General features: G+C 42.2%; 1 protein-coding gene across 1 annotated transcript in view; it reads right to left on the reverse strand.

Moving 5' to 3' along the window:
* KCTD18 (potassium channel tetramerization domain containing 18) overlaps window positions 1-16,414 on the reverse strand; it is a 41,346-nt gene that overhangs the window by 23,965 nt on the left and 967 nt on the right. The window contains exons 2-5 of the mRNA XM_070580557.1: window positions 14,641-14,876; window positions 12,871-13,082; window positions 2,727-2,920; window positions 1,565-1,659 (exon numbers count right to left, since the gene is read on the reverse strand). Of these exons, the coding sequence (XP_070436658.1) occupies window positions 1,565-1,659; window positions 2,727-2,920; window positions 12,871-13,082; window positions 14,641-14,800 (661 nt within the window). The 5' untranslated portion in view covers window positions 14,801-14,876. The remainder of the gene's footprint in view (window positions 1-1,564; window positions 1,660-2,726; window positions 2,921-12,870; window positions 13,083-14,640; window positions 14,877-16,414) is intronic.

Consider the following 16,414-nt stretch of genomic DNA (forward strand, 5'->3'; position numbering starts at 1 on the left):
TTCAAAAAAGGCCCAAGTGTTTCTTGGCGGGGCAGTCCTAGTTATTTCGTTTTGTTTATTGCTTTGTGAATGGGATTTTCCCCTATAATTTCTCATTAATCTATCAGAGGCAAGCTGCTGAGCTTTCTTTACTTATATTGTATCCAGCTGGTTTAGTCTACTGAACTCACCATTTAAAATATCTTTAGTTTATTCTTTGGGTTTTCTAAAAAGATATGTTGCCCACAAAAATAACAATAACTGTCTTCTTCTTTCCAATAGTTCTTTCTCTTAATTCTGTTTCCTGCCTTATGGCTTTCCACAGGCCCCCCAGAACTGTTAAATAACAATGATACTTCATTACGTGCTTTCTAAAAAGTTAAAATCAGTTGCACGCTTTTTAAAAGTCAGTGATTCCAGCTCTCCGCTCCAGCTTCCTTAGTCAGTGGAGACAGAAGCCCAGCCAGGGCCCTCGAGAAGCCTCCTGGGCGGCCTGCCAGGCGAGAGACACAAAAGGAGACACAGAGAACACCAGGGGTTTGTTCCTCAACTCAAGCCTAAGTATTTCAAAGTCAATTAAATCTAAAATAATAAGCTCTTTAAAGAGAAGAGCACTTCTTTCATTATACTTGATCCTAGATACTTGGGGGTGTGATATGAAAAGAAAAAGGAGGAAAAGTGAGGGGGCAAATTGAGGAAAGGAAGAAAGGTTGGTTCTAGCACCCTGCCTGAAGGAAGAACAGCTGATAAAGAGAGTTCTTAAAAGCCTTTTCCTCTCCTTTTATTCAATCTTACATGACTTGCCATGTCTGCGCCTACTGGCTTTTAAGAGCATTTGAGGACTAAGATGTGTCTTACTTATCTTTGGACCCAATTTTAGGACTTACTATAGTGGTGAACCTAACAGACACTCAATACACGATTGTTAATTAAGAAAAAAAAAATACTTCAGCATAGAACAGTTAACCCTCTGTGATCCTTAAGCAAGCGGCATGGCCTCCCTGAGACTCAGTTTCCTCATCAATAAAATGGTAAACAGCATTCAAGGCTGTTTTAGGACTGAGAGATACTGAATGTAAACTACTTATCACACTGGACATTAAACAGCATTATTATTATCAACTCACTTTAAGCAGCTTGGTGAAATGGTCAAATTTCAAAGCATGCATTTAAAGATTATTTTAACTGTTTTCTAAGGGCTCCTTAAACAACTTCCCCAGCATTATTTTCATTTTCTCTCTTTTTTTGGATTATACATTTTATGCTTAATTTAGAGGTATAGTTCCTAGGACAATGCCAGGTACAATGTAGTTGCTAAATGAACTCTTGTTTAATTGAACTAAACAAGCATTACGAACAGAAGCATATTTTAGGTTACTGAATGATAAACCCAGTAATAATATCTAGCAACGTATGGAGTTTAAAGATTTGTAAATAAACTGCCTTAATGTTACTATGAGGTGACAAATACCTTAACCCACACAAAAAAATAATTTCTCAAAAAAAGAAATGTAGTATTTGAGCTTACTTTGTCTTACTAAGGAAAAGTCTACCTTCTGCATGAAATAAAAGAATTGTACTGTACCTTTTCCTTCCCAGGCATCAAAAGCATCCATCATTTTCTTCAGTTCTGCTACTGAATAATAGCTCCAAATGTACTGAACATTATTTCCCGCCTCTCTAGAAATATTGCAAAAGGTAATGAAAATACACTACCTAGGTACAAACATGAGTGTGCATATATATATATGTATATATAGCTCATAGACACTCAAGTGCTCATTAACAAAGCAAAAAAATCTGTAGGCATTGCGTAGCTGTTCTTCTGTGACTCCTTAGCATATGTGTGTATATATATAATATTATATACTATATGAGTGTAATATACTATACTCATATACTAATCTACATTTGACCTCATTTTACTATGGTAAAGTATATGTTAATTCCAAAATATAGACCATGCAGACAAATCAACAAATCTTTAAAATAAGTTTTCTATAAAATCACCTAACTCCAGTAAAGTTAGAAAAGACAACTTTGAATAAAACTTTCCTAGCACTGTGCCAGGCACTTATATTTTATACAGAAACATCCTCGCCTATAAAGAATTCAGAAAATGAGGACATATTTAACAATCTAAAAAGCAAGCTCATGTGGTCATGCACTAGTCACTAATATATGACTCAATCCAATCTCCCAGAGAATTAAAAAAAAATTTTGCTAAGTGAATTGACCAGTATAAATACGATTACAGGATAAATATTAAGAGAATGACCCTTACAAATTTAACATGTTCAAGTCATAGAATTTAACGCTGGGAGGAAGCAGGGAAGTCTTTCATTTCTCAGAACAGGACTCCGCAGCCCAGGGCACTCAATGAAACTGCTGTCTTCGAGGCCCATGTTTCTGAGCCCGGACTACAGCCTAGGGGAGATACCCAGGCATATGACTTTTCTTTCTTTCTTTCATTGTCTGTAAAGCCTCTCAGGAGATTCTGATGCCCACTCCCAGTTGAGAACCACTGCACCACCACGTAGATGGCCTTTAGCTCATATGTATGTGAAACAGTCTTAATTATAATCTTCTCAAGAAGCAGGCCTATCTCGACAGCTATAAGGCCTTACTCCGTCTGTGGAAAGACGTTAAGGGTCTTTTCTAGTCAACCACATATTCCATTCAATAACACCTCTTAGAAGAGACCAAGACTTTATTTTGATTCTTTTCATATTTAAATATGGACATACCTTTTAAAAATGCTTTTACTGTGAATTCGTCCTCCCAGTTGCTTATCAATAGCATCTGTTCCATCAGTTTTTGTGGAATATACACCAATAATTCTACTCTCACAGCTTGCACCAGATGTGTTAAGATAGTGCAGAACCCAAACTGTTGGTTTATTGCAAACTAAACCATATGAATCACAGAAGTCTGTTAAAGCCTGGAGCAAAAAAATATATAAAATTTGAATTTACTTCTGGTGTAAAGCAAACAAGAATTTGCTCTATTACTTTCACGTAACGCTGAAATTTCAGTTGGTCATAAGAGAAAGAAAAAGATTATAAATTTCAGCCCAGTCTTCGTGCCTTTAAAAACCACATATGCATTTGTGAATTTGGCGGTGGGGGGGAGCAAACCACAAAAAGCACCACCCAAAACCCAGCACCTTTTCAGCGAGAGGATCTTTTTCCATGTGGAAATTCTATTTTATTTCTTCCTCCTTTAGCGTCACTACCAACATCACTTTTAATTTTAAAATGTTCATATAATAACTAAAAGTCAGACCTTTTTCTTTTCCCTTTATTTCCTCCTAAATTTCCCATTTGATTCAATCTTCCTTTCACCTTCTACTGACTAGCCCCATGGTTGACGCTTATTTTTAACTTCAAATCTAATCATGGGTTAACCAGATTAACTTGTTCTTTTACACTGAAAGATATGAATATATGAACTCAATACATACTGTCTGACTCATACGGCATTTATCTACCTAGTCATTCATTCATTTGAATATTAAGTACCAACTATACGCTGAGCACTGTCTGAGGTCCTGGAGCTACAATGCTGAGGAGCAAAAAACAGGCACCCAGCCCTCCTGGAGTTTATAGCTAATGCAGAAGACAGACGTCAAATACGCCATCAGCACACCGTGTAAAAAGTGTTGCCAGTGGACCTACAGGGTACAAAGGGGCACAAGCAGGAGGGCCTCGCCCAGGGGGCAGCAAGGGCCTTCCCTGGGAGGAATGGTGTTGAGCGCCCTGAGGACAGGCACTTTTGTCTATTTTGTTTTGTCTCCCAAGTGCCTGAAATAGTGCCCGACACAAAGGAGATGCTTAAGATTTATTGATTCAGTGAAGGAAAATAGGACCCTAACATGTCTTGCACTTTCATTTAACATTACTATCTAACTCCAGTATTGGTTTTTAACTTTACTTGCCCATCTGTAGAATTCCCAACTATATTATAAACTGTTCAAGGGCTAGAGCTGTATGTTGTATTTCCTTGTGTCCCACACAGTCCCTAGAACAGTGCTCCATATGCCAAAAGCATTTGAAATAAACATGTGTTGGCTGACAGAATGAATGTATGCTTGCTGTAACAAACCAGGAATAAAAGACTACAGAGTTGGGACTTGAGAAGATGAATGTTAACCCACCTCAATCTTCCAGATATGCTTTTTTAGCCCCAGTCTGCAGAAGGGGTGAATAGCACCAAAAGACTGACAACTCAAATTATAAATAGCTTCAGTAGCAGAACCCATACAACCATGCAAATTCCTGACGAGATGTGGAACCAAATCAACTTTCTCCTCATGCTGCTCTCCTAATAACCATACTGTCAGCTTGCTCTCCTGAACTCTGACATCCAAACCAAAAATTCAAACCAATTTAGGTCAGTTTCTACTACTAACAATTACCTAGGAAAAATATTTTGCTTGGATGCCCAAATATGCTAATTAATAGCAAATGTAATACTTATCAATAAGACAGAAACAAATAATGAAGTTTTTCAAGTCATGTAAAGATATTTAAAATGTGACAAAATAGAAGCATCTTAAAGAAAGATTTATTGATCTCAAAGTGAATTCATCAAACTGATGTTTTAACTTAGTAACAAACTGTTACATTCTCTAAATCAGGTAAGAGATTTTATACAATCTTTTACTTATCATGACCATTCTTTTAAAAAATTATTTCAGTAAATAAAATAATACCACTATACCCTGACATACTACAGTATTGCTCTTAATTTAAAAAGAACTTCAAGAGCAGAGTAGTTCTGCAAAAATACCCATCAAAAAGTGTTAAACCTTCAGTGAGGAATAAAAACTCCATAAACCTTTGAGTGGTGATGTAATGAGCTTTCCTAGAATAGAATATTGGCCTTAAAAAATGAGTAGTAGTAATTAAGAAACATGTCTTCAAAAATTATCAAAAGTAGATTCTTCCAAGATGGCGCCGTGAGTAGTCCTCTTTGTCTCTCGCCCTTCGAGTCTACAATTATTTGGACACTTATCGCTTGACAAAGGATATCCAGACAGCATCTCAGGACGTCTGAGACACCCACGCGACTATACATCGGAAGGTGGACGGACTTTCCTCCGGGAGGATGTGGAAATAGGTGAAAACTCTCCGACCCCGACGGGCAGCCTAGTACCCGCAAGCGGCTTTCTTCCAACGGACGCCCCCAGAGGATCCACACACATCTAGGGCAGGAGCGAGAACACAACAGAGGAGCGACGGTGGAAACAGGTGACCAGAACCCTACTTAAACCCCCCGCAATTACTCCTAAATGCAGAGGGAAACTTTGGAGTTGCACACCTGAGCCCGCAGGGAGAGTCTCTCGCCGCCATTGGCGGGGAGACCCAGCCTGGTGCTCGGGGCGCCCGGAGGGTCCCAGAGAGAGACACGGTGGGCACGGAGGTCTCCCAGCTGCCGTTGCCCGCCCCGTGGGACTAGGGATTGCCGGAGATCTCAGAGAGGACCGGGGCGGGGGAACTTTCAAAGGCGGGTCCGGCGATCCGGTGGAGAAGCGCCGGAGCTCCGCCCGGGCAGCAGACAAAACTCTCTGTCTGCCGGTAGCAGAGGGGCCACGCTGAGCATTCAGAGCTCCCGGCAGAGGCCCGGACAGAAGCCCAGAGGGCGGGGCGACCCCCAGCTGCCGTTGCCCGCCCCGTGGGACTAGGGATTGCCGGAGATCTCGGAGAGGACCGGGGCGGGGGAATTTTCAAAGGCCGGATCGGCGACCCGGAGGGGAAGTGCCGGAGCTCCCCCAGGCAGCAGACAAAACTCTCTGTCTGCCGGTAGCAGAGGGGCCACGCTGAGCACTCAGGGCTCCCGGCACAAGCCCGGACAGAAGCCCAGAGGGCGGGGCGACCCCCAGCTGCCGTTGCCCGCCCCGTGGGACTAGGGATTGCCGGAGATCTAGGAGAGGACCGGGGCGGGGGAACTTTCAAAGGCGGATCCGGCGATCCGGTGGAGAAGCGCCGGAGCTCCGCCCGGGCAGCAGACAAAACTCTCTGTCTGCCGGTAGCAGAGGGGCCACGCTGAGCATTCAGAGCTCCCGGCAGAGGCCCGGACAGAAGCCCAGAGGGCGGGGCGACCCCCAGCTGCCGTTGCCCGCCCCGTGGGACTAGGGATTGCCGGAGATCTCGGAGAGGACCGGGGCGGGGGAATTTTCAAAGGCCGGATCGGCGACCCGGAGGGGAAGTGCCGGAGCTCCCCCAGGCAGCAGACAAAACTCCCTGTCTGCCGGTAGCAGAGGGGCCACGCTGAGCACTCAGGGCTCCCGGCACAAGCCCGGACAGAAGCCCAGAGGGCGGGGCGACCCCCAGCTGCCGTTGCCCGCCCCGTGGGACTAGGGATTGCCGGAGATCTCGGAGAGGACCGGGGCGGGGGAACTTTCAAAGGCGGGTCCGGCGATCCGGTGGAGAAGCGCCGGAGCTCCGCCCGGGCAGCAGACAAAACTCTCTGTCTGCCGGTAGCAGAGGGGCCACGCTGAGCATTCAGAGCTCCCGGCAGAGGCCCGGACAGAAGCCCAGAGGGCGGGGCGACCCCCAGCTGCCGTTGCCCGCCCCGTGGGACTAGGGATTGCCGGAGATCTCGGAGAGGACCGGGGCGGGGGAATTTTCAAAGGCCGGATCGGCGACCCGGAGGGGAAGTGCCGGAGCTCCCCCAGGCAGCAGACAAAACTCCCTGTCTGCCGGTAGCAGAGGGGCCACGCTGAGCACTCAGGGCTCCCGGCACAAGCCCGGACAGAAGCCCAGAGGGCGGGGCGACCCCCAGCTGCTGTTGCCCACCCGGTGAGGCTAGGGATTGCCGGAGATCTCGGAGAGGACTGGGGCTGGAGAGAGTTCCAGAGACCCAGCTTAGTAGCCTAGGGGGAAACCCTACAGGCTCACAGAAGCCTTAGGGAAAGCCTCGGCACAGCACCAGTAGAAGGCACCCAGCCGCCAGCCACAAGGCTGGAAGTCCCCAGGGCAAAAGCAGCATAGCTAGGTGTACTAACCACAGACTGTAGAAGATGCCAATAGCTCTCCTGCGACCCATAGAGGACAAGTGAGATTTGGTGGGTGCCGACAGCAACCGAGCGACAAATAAAAGTGATCCCACCCCTGGCCGCTGGAAAAGCCCATAACACCGTTGCAGACCCCAAGGAGAGAGCGCATCTAGGTGGGCAACAACAGTAGGCACCTGCAGTCTGAAGCCCCCCGTGACGGCCCCCACGGCAGAGGAGGGAATCCAAAGGGCCACTGTGGCTACGAAGAGGGGCCCAGGCCCAGTTAGCAACTACGGACAGGGTTCCTGGTTGGTGAAGTATAAACAGCTGCTCCCCCCACCGCAGCAGCTGAAACAAGTGAAAGGAGCAACTAAACTCTATCTCCATGCGGAGGCACAAATCAACATCATCAAGCAATATGAAAAAATACATCAAATCTCCAGAACAGAAAGAAAGTAACAAATACACAGAAAACAATCCCAAAGAAAATGAGATATATAACCTAAATGATGATGACTTCAAAACAGCCATCATTAAAATACTCACTGAGTTAAGAGAGAATTCTGACCGACAACTCAACGAGTTCAGGAGCTATGTCACAAAAGAGTTTGATACGATAAAGAAGAACCAAACAGAAATACTGGAAATGAAGAACACAATAGAGGAGATTAAGAAAAATCTAGATGCTCTGAACAGTAGGGCCGATAATATGGAGGAAAGAATTAGCAATTTGGAAGATGGCAATATAGAATTGTTGCAGGCAGAGGAGGAGAGAGAAGCAAGACTTAAAAGAAATGAAGAAACTCTCCGAGAATTATCAGACACAATTAGGAGATGCAACGTAAGGATTATAGGTATACCAGAGGGAGAAGAGAAGGAGAAAGGGGCAGAAAACCTATTCAAAGAAATAATGGCTGAGAACTTCCCAAATCTGGTGAGGGAGATGGATCTTCAGGTGACAGAAGCCAATAGATCTCCAAACTTTATCAATGCAAGAAGACCAACTCCACGCCATATAGTAGTGAAGCTAGCAAAAGTCAACGACAAGGAGAAAATATTAAGGACAGCCAGGCAAAAGAAACTAACCTACAAAGGAACCCCCATCAGGCTATCAGCAGATTTCTCAGCAGAAACTTTACAGGCTAGAAGAGAGTGGAATGATATATTCAATAATCTGAAGGACAAAAACCTACAGCCGAGAATTCTCTACCCAGCGAAAATATCCTTCAAATACGATGGAGAAATAAAAACTTTCCCAGATAAACAAAAATTAAGGGAGTTCATTGCCACAAAACCTCCTCTTCAGGAAATCCTCAGGAAAACCCTCATTCCTGAAAAATCCAAAAAAGGAAAGGGTCTACAAAACCAAGAGCAGAGGAGATAAGTAGAAGGACAACAACAGAGAGTAGCAGCTCTACATCAGAACAGATTAAACCATGGGACGAGAAACAAAGGAAACTGAAGAAAACCGGAAAACAAGACACAAAATGGTAGTGGTAGGCCACCACGTCTCAATAATCACTCTAAATGTAAACGGATTGAACTCCCCAATCAAAAGACACAGAGTGGCAGGATGGATCAAAGAACAAGATCCAACAATATGCTGCCTCCAGGAAACACACCTCAGCCCCAAAGACAAACACAGACTCAGAGTGAAGGGATGGAGAACAATACTCCAAGCTAATAATGAACAAAAGAAAGCAGGTGTCGCTATACTAATATCAGACAAGGTAGATTTCAAAGCAAAACAGATAAAGAAAGACAAAGAGGGACAGTATATAATGATAAAAGGGACTCTCCACCAAGAAGACATAACACTTATAAATATATACGCACCCAACACAGGAGCACCAAAATTTGTAAAGCAACTCTTAATAGATCTAAAAGAAGACATCAACAACAATACAATAATAGTAGGGGACCTCAACACACCATTAACACCAATGGACAGAACATCCAGACAGAAAATCAACAAGGAAATAATAGAATTAAATGAAAAATTAGACCAGATGGACTTAATAGATATATATAGAACACTTCATCCAAAAACAGCAGGTTACACATTCTTCTCAAGTGCACATGGAACATTCTCAAGGATTGACCATATTTTGGGAACCAAAGCAAACATCAATAAATACAAGAGAGTTGAAATAATATCAAGCATCTTTTCTGATCATAACGCTATTAAACTAGAAATCAACTACAAGAAAAAAGCAGAGAAAGGTGCAAAAATATGGAGACTAAACAACACGCTTCTCAACAAACAATGGATCATTGAAGAAATTAAAGAAGAAATCAAATATTATCTGGAGACAAATGAAAATGAGAACACGACATACCAAATCATTTGGGATGCAGCAAAAGCAGTCCTAAGAGGGAAATTCATCGCAATACAGGCTCACCTCACTAAACAAGAAAAAGCTCACGTAAGCAACCTCAAACGACACCTAACAGAACTAGAAAAAGAAGAACAAACAAGGCCCAGAGTCAGTAGAAGGAGGGAAATAATAAAAATAAGAGCAGAAATAAACGATATTGAAACAAAAAAGACAATAGAAAGGATCAATGAAACAAAGAGTTGGTTCTTCGAAAGAATTAACAAAATTGACAAACCCCTAGCCAGACTCACCAAGAAAAGAAGAGAGAAATCGCAAATTAATAAAATCAGGAATGACAGAGGAGAAATCACAACAGATACCAATGAAATACAAGAGATCATAAGAGAATACTATGAAAAACTATATGCCAACAAATTGAACAACCTGGAAGAAATGGACAAATTCCTAGACTCCTACAATCTCCCCAAACTGAATCAGGAAGAAATGGAGAATCTGAATAGACCAATCACAAGTAAGGAAATAGAAACGGTAATCAAAAACCTCCCCAAAAACAAGAGTCCAGGACCAGACGGCTTCTCTGGAGAATTCTACCAAACATTCAAAGAAGACTTAATACCTATTCTCCTCAAACTGTTCCAGAAAATTGAGAAAGATGGAGAACTCCCTAACACATTCTATGAAGCCAACATCACTCTGATCCCCAAACCTGACAAGGACAACACAAAGAAGGAGAACTACAGGCCGATATCACTGATGAACATAGATGCAAAAATCCTCAACAAAATTTTGGCAAACCGATTACAGCAATACATCAAAAAGATTATACACCATGATCAAGTGGGATTTATACCAGGGACACAGGGATGGTTCAACATCCGCAAGTCAATCAACGTGATACACTACATTAACAAAATGAAAACCAAAAACCACATGATCATCTCAATAGATGCAGAGAAAGCATTCGACAAGATCCAACACCCATTTATGATAAAAACCCTCAGTAAAATGGGTATAGAAGGAAAGTACCTCAACATAATAAAGGCCATATATGATAGACCCACAGCCAACATCATACTCAATGGACAAAAGCTGAAAGCCATCCCTCTGAGGACAGGAACAAGACAAGGGTGCCCACTTTCACCACTCCTATTCAACATAGTTCTGGAGGTGCTGGCCAGAGCAATTCGGCAGGAAAAAGAAATAAAAGGAATCCAAATAGGTAACGAAGAAGTAAAACTCTCGTTGTTTGCAGACGACATGATCTTATACATAGAAAACCCCAAAGAATCCACAGAAAAACTATTAGAAATAATCAACAACTACAGCAAAGTAGCAGGGTATAAAATTAACGTGCATAAATCAGTAGCATTTCTATACACTAACAATAAACTAACAGAAAAAGAACTCAAGAACTCTATCCCATTCACAATAGCAACGAAAAGAATAAAATACCTTGGGATAAACTTAACCAAGGAAGTGAAGGATCTATACAATGAAAACTACAAGACTCTCTTGAAAGAAATAGGCGATGACATAAAGAGATGGAAAGACATCCCTTGCACATGGATCGGAAGAATAAACATAGTTAAAATGTCCATACTACCTAAAGCAATATACAGATTCAATGCTATCCCAATCAGAATCCCAAGAACATTCTTCACAGAAATTGAACAAACAATCCTAAAATTCATATGGGGCAACAAAAGACCGCGAATTGCTAAAGCAATCCTGAGCAAGAAAAACAAAGCCGGCGGAATCACAATCCCCGATTTCAAAACATACTACAAAGCTACAGTGATCAAAACAGCATGGTACTGGTACAAAAACAGGTCCACAGATCAATGGAACAGAATTGAAAGCCCAGAGATAAAACCACACATCTATGGACAGCTAATCTTCGACAAAGGAGCAGAGGGCCTACAATGGAGAAAAGAAAGTCTCTTCAACAAATGGTGCTGGGAAAACTGGACAGCCACATGCAAAAGATTGAAAATTGACCATTCTTTTTCTCCACACACCAAAATAAACTCAAAATGGATCAAAGACCTAAAGATTAGGCCTGAGACAATAAGTCTTTTGGAAGAGAATATAGGCAGTACACTCTTTGACATCAGTTTCAAAAGAATCTTTTCAGACACTGTAACTCCTCAGTTGAGGGAAACAATAGAAAAAATAAACAAATGGGACTTCATCAGACTAAAGAGCTTCTTCAAGGCAAGGGAAAACAGGATTGAAACAAAAAAACAGCTCACTAATTGGGAAAAAATATTTACAAGCCACTTATCCGACAAAGGGTTAATCTCCATAATATACAAAGACCTCACACTGCTTAACAACAAAAAAACAAACAACCCGATCAAAAAATGGGCAGAGGACATGAACAGACATTTCTCAAAAGAAGATATGAATATGGCCAATAGACACATGAAAAGATGTTCATCATCGCTAATCATCAGGGAAATGCAAATCAAAACTACACTAAGATATCACCTTACCCCCGTTAGATTGGCAAAAACATCCAAAACCAAGAACGACAAATGTTGGAGGGGTTGTGGAGAAAGAGGAACCCTCATACACTGTTGGTGGGAATGCAAACTGGTACAGCCACTATGGAAAACAGTATGGAGATTTCTCAAAAAGTTAAAAATAGAAATACCCTATGACCCAGCCATCCCATTACTGGGTATCTATCCTAAGAACCTGATATCAGATATCTCAAGAGTCCGTTGCACCCCTATGTTCATTGCAGCATTATTTACAATAGCCAAGACGTGGAACCAGCCTACATGCCCAGAAACTAATGATTGGATAAAGAAGATGTGGTATATATACACAATGGAATACTACTCAGCCATAAAAAAAGACGAAATTGGCCCATTCACAACAATGTGGATGGACCTCGAGGGTATTATGTTAAGCGAAATAAGTCAGTCAGAGAAAGACGAACTCTATATGACTCCACTCATAGGTGGAAATTAGTATATTGAGAAGGAGATCTGATTGGTGGTTACCAGGGAAAAGGGGGGGTGGGGGGAGGGTACGGAGGGGGAAGTGGTGTACCCACAACATGACTAACAAAAATGTACAACTGAAATCTCACAAGGTTGTAATCTATCATAACATTAATAAAAAAAAATAAAAAAAAATAAAAAAAAAAAAAAAAAAAAAAAAAAAAACAGCCAGAGAAAAAAGACAGGGGACCTGCAAAACCATGCTAATTAGTGTGTCAGCTGACTTCTGACAGCCATAAGGGAAGCTAGAAGCCAGTGGAACGAAGGCTTTCACATGCTCAGGGAAAATACTTATCAAGCGGAATTGTATAAACGATGAACCTTTCTTTCAATAATAAAGGTGAAGTAAAGTTACTTTCAAACAAAAAAAAAAAAAAAAAAAAAAAAAAAAAAAAAAAAATTATCAAAAGTAAAACTGTCTCATGTCTGACTTATGTGGCAACATAAACTATGCAAAATAACACATGTTGCTTTGTGCATAATAAATGCATATACATATGTACACTTATATATTTTTTAAAACTTAGGAAAATGCCAAGACCTTTTTAAGTTCTATATTTGACCTTAAAGAATATGTCTCCATTTCATTGGCCAAGTGGTCAGACAGGCTGTACGGATAAGGGATGCCAAAGTAATCAGCCTCTTCCTGCAGAGCAACGCGGGTTTGCTCATCTGTGGGAATGTGAACTTCTCCATGAAGATAATCCAAAAGGTATTTAAATAGATGTCCATCTCGGTCAATAACACAAGCCCCTAGAAAACATTCAGTTCAAAAATGATTACATAGATGCATACGACCACGATAAAGTTTCAACGTGTCCAACTAAAATCACACTGAAGACCTCTACAATTAGAAATGTTTCTTTCTCACAAGAAAGTTAATACCTAGTGTTCAAATAGGTTTAGTCAAATTTGGTAATCCTCTGTATTCTCACCTACCACACAGGAAAAGGTATTCTGAGCTCCACTTGGAATTTTGGATGTAATGACCATATTTGCACTATGGTCACTGCAAAAGCCATGGAGACCTCAGCCTGCTGGTAGAAACAAGCTTACCCCTAACCCCAGCCCAGCTGGGCCAGGAAAGGTGTACAGAGCCCCTCCCCAAGGGGGCATGTGGGGTGCTCGTTACTATGTCCAGTGTTGGTATGTCAGGGACACTAAGAGTCAGCTTCAGGCTTCTTAGCTCCAGGCATGCCAGATACTTGGACTTATTAGGTTAGTCCCTTTGTACTATATGAAACTAAACTTTAAAAAGTGTTATGTTGGTACTACTTTATGATAAAAGCCTTTTCTTAGACAATTTAGCAGAATCAAAAAAAAGCTACTTCTGTGTGAGTTTACTCAATAATTCCTTTTCTCCCTTGATTAGCTGAGAAAAGAAGGGATTAAGACAGTAAAATTTGGGGGTACAGAACAAAACTCACTCCCCGCTTACCAGTCTTTCACCAGCAACCTTTCCACCCAAGTGGACCCCAGCCCTGGGCACTAGCCATCAGCGAGTTTTCCATTCTTTCTGCTGCCATGCAAGTGGCAAAGAAATCTCTCAAGACCCAGGGTTTGCTAACAGCCCCTCAGGCTCAAGATTCCTCAATCTTGCCCCTCTAACAGAGAAGCAAGAGGGGTTCTATGAGCCCCAGAGCCCCCAAGATGTGCATAAAGACTTACTTGCCTTGCTGAAGATTCTTTACTACCAGTGGTAGGTTCAGTGAAGCCCAGAGCACTAGAAGCAGAGAGAGCAGCCCCAGAACCCTAGCTTTGCGTTTTACAGTTTCTTCTGAAACACCGATTTTCAGCCCTCTACCCTGAGTGACTGACGGTAACCGACATTACTGCCCTGACATTTTCTCGGGCGTACACGTGAGCCCACACAAGTCTACACAGCCAGCCCAGGTGGTGAGTTTAATGCCAATTCTACTCTGACAGTGACTGCCCTGTCAGCTATGAGGGCAGCTTTTTAACTTGAAGAACACAGAGAGAAGCTAACAAATTTAATCAGTCTCAATACCTTTACTCATGGAGTTGCATGAATATTACAACTTTCAAAATATAATTAATCCCCATAATTAGGTCACGGTTGGCCTTGATGAACATTTGCTTTTTGTCAACTTTTAGTGACTGCATCACAGAGTCTAGAAACTGGTATTTAATTTCTCCATGTACTTAATGAGTCTCTGTACAGTCCTAAGGATCTCAGTAATTAATACACTAATCTAACACATTCCATTGTAATTAGGAAAATCAAGGAATTTAAACTAGACCCCTATTTTAATAATATTCATGAGCATGCTTACAGCCTTTAGATATTTACCTGATTCATCGGTTTTTAGAGGAAAACGACCACTGAACATGGACGCCAGCATCGAGTCCTTAAAGCGGCACAAGGACTCACGCCTGGCTGTATAAATAGAGCCCCCCACGTTCAGTCGAAGAATATCGAACACCTCTTCTTCTGCCTTGTGACCTTCCATCACTCCCACCAACACCTGAATTTCTGTCTTGAAAGACTTTCAGAAAATGCAAAACAAGGGCCGTCCCGGTCCCCCTCTGTAAAAACAAAGGATGATCACCACCGACATTTCCAATAGTACACTAAATAGAAAATAAAATAAATACACTTTAATGTGACTTAAATCGCTTCCTCAGCACTGGCAATATTGAACTGAAGGATTTTATATAATACGAAAGAAGTTTGAGATATGCTGAGAAGCTGGAAAACTTTGGCTCAGAGGATTTGTAAATGATGATAAACTACTACCAACCAAATCATAGCTGCTGAAATGACTGTTTAATGAATTTAACAAGATAATGCAAAGGTAAGGTGTGCTTACGATCTTTGATATTCACAGATCTTTTTAAACTATAGTAAGTCTGAGGGAGCTGTCTAGTCTGCAGAGGGCATCGGCATGTAGCATGGAATCGGGCTCCCAGCCTCCAGCCCTTACTAGCTCTGGGACCCTGGGCAAATACATATCTTCCTCGGTTTCCTCATCTCTAAAATGATGGAGGTGGGACTGGTGCCTGCCTCAAAGGACTATCAGAGGAATAACTGATAGAATATATAAAAAGCATATGGAACAGTGTCTAGCTCAGAGTAAGTACTTGAGGAATAATATCTATAATGCCATAAACTTTATCATAAGGTATATACTGAGGGACTTGATACTGGCTCTGGAGATCCAACAAAATATAAGAGCAGAAATTATTAACGACAGTAATCGTAATACTTAGGTAACTAAAGAATAAATAATTTATCGACTGAGAATAGAATTCTATGTATACCAGTAGCCAGACTGGTCCAGAAGAACAACAAATACCACCTCTAAAGCATCTGGCTTCTTCACTCTAAAATGGCTGAAGCTTTAGGGAAGTTTTAAGGATCTGATTTCTTAATCCATTCTGGAGATGGATGAACCACAGGTGACTGCGGTGCTTGTACGGAACCTAAAACAATACTGTGATGAAAAAGGTATTCCCCATGTATCTGCACATTTCACAGCAAGTGTAAAACGGCTCTCAAAATGCTCAACTACATCCACGGCAATTCACGTTCACTTATGCAATCAACTAAGATTCTTTCATGGATGCTCCAGTTTAGCCAGTCTCCAGTTAAATGGGGAAGGAGACCATTAGAGTCTGAGTTGAGAGCCATGTGTGTCAAACACCGTCATTAGACAATCTATTATGGACCAACGGTGCGGCCTTCAAACACCACTCATGGATGTGACTTCTTGCACTGTCTAGAAGTCCCGGGAGCAGCCCCAACGACCATGTGAGAGAAGCACCTCTGAGGCACCGAATGGAGCCCGTTCAGCTGCCCCAGTTACCAGCGCCCTGGAATCCTATCTATTCTTCAGGGCTGCAGGCAAACCTCACTACTGTCATGACCGTCCCCAGCACCGCCAGTTCGAATACTTGCACAGCTCTCCTAACACACTTTGTACCTCTGCCGCACTTCATCCCACGCGTTTAATCCCTAGTTTAGGGAATTATAAACCCCAGGAAGGCAGGGCCTGTATCACGGTCAATAATTCCCACTTCCTCAATGCTTACTACGTGCCAGCCACTGTAGGAGACACTTGACA

Source organism: Equus przewalskii, chromosome 17 (genome assembly GCF_037783145.1).
Source record: "Equus przewalskii isolate Varuska chromosome 17, EquPr2, whole genome shotgun sequence".
Classification (NCBI taxonomy): Eukaryota; Metazoa; Chordata; class Mammalia; order Perissodactyla; family Equidae; genus Equus; species Equus przewalskii.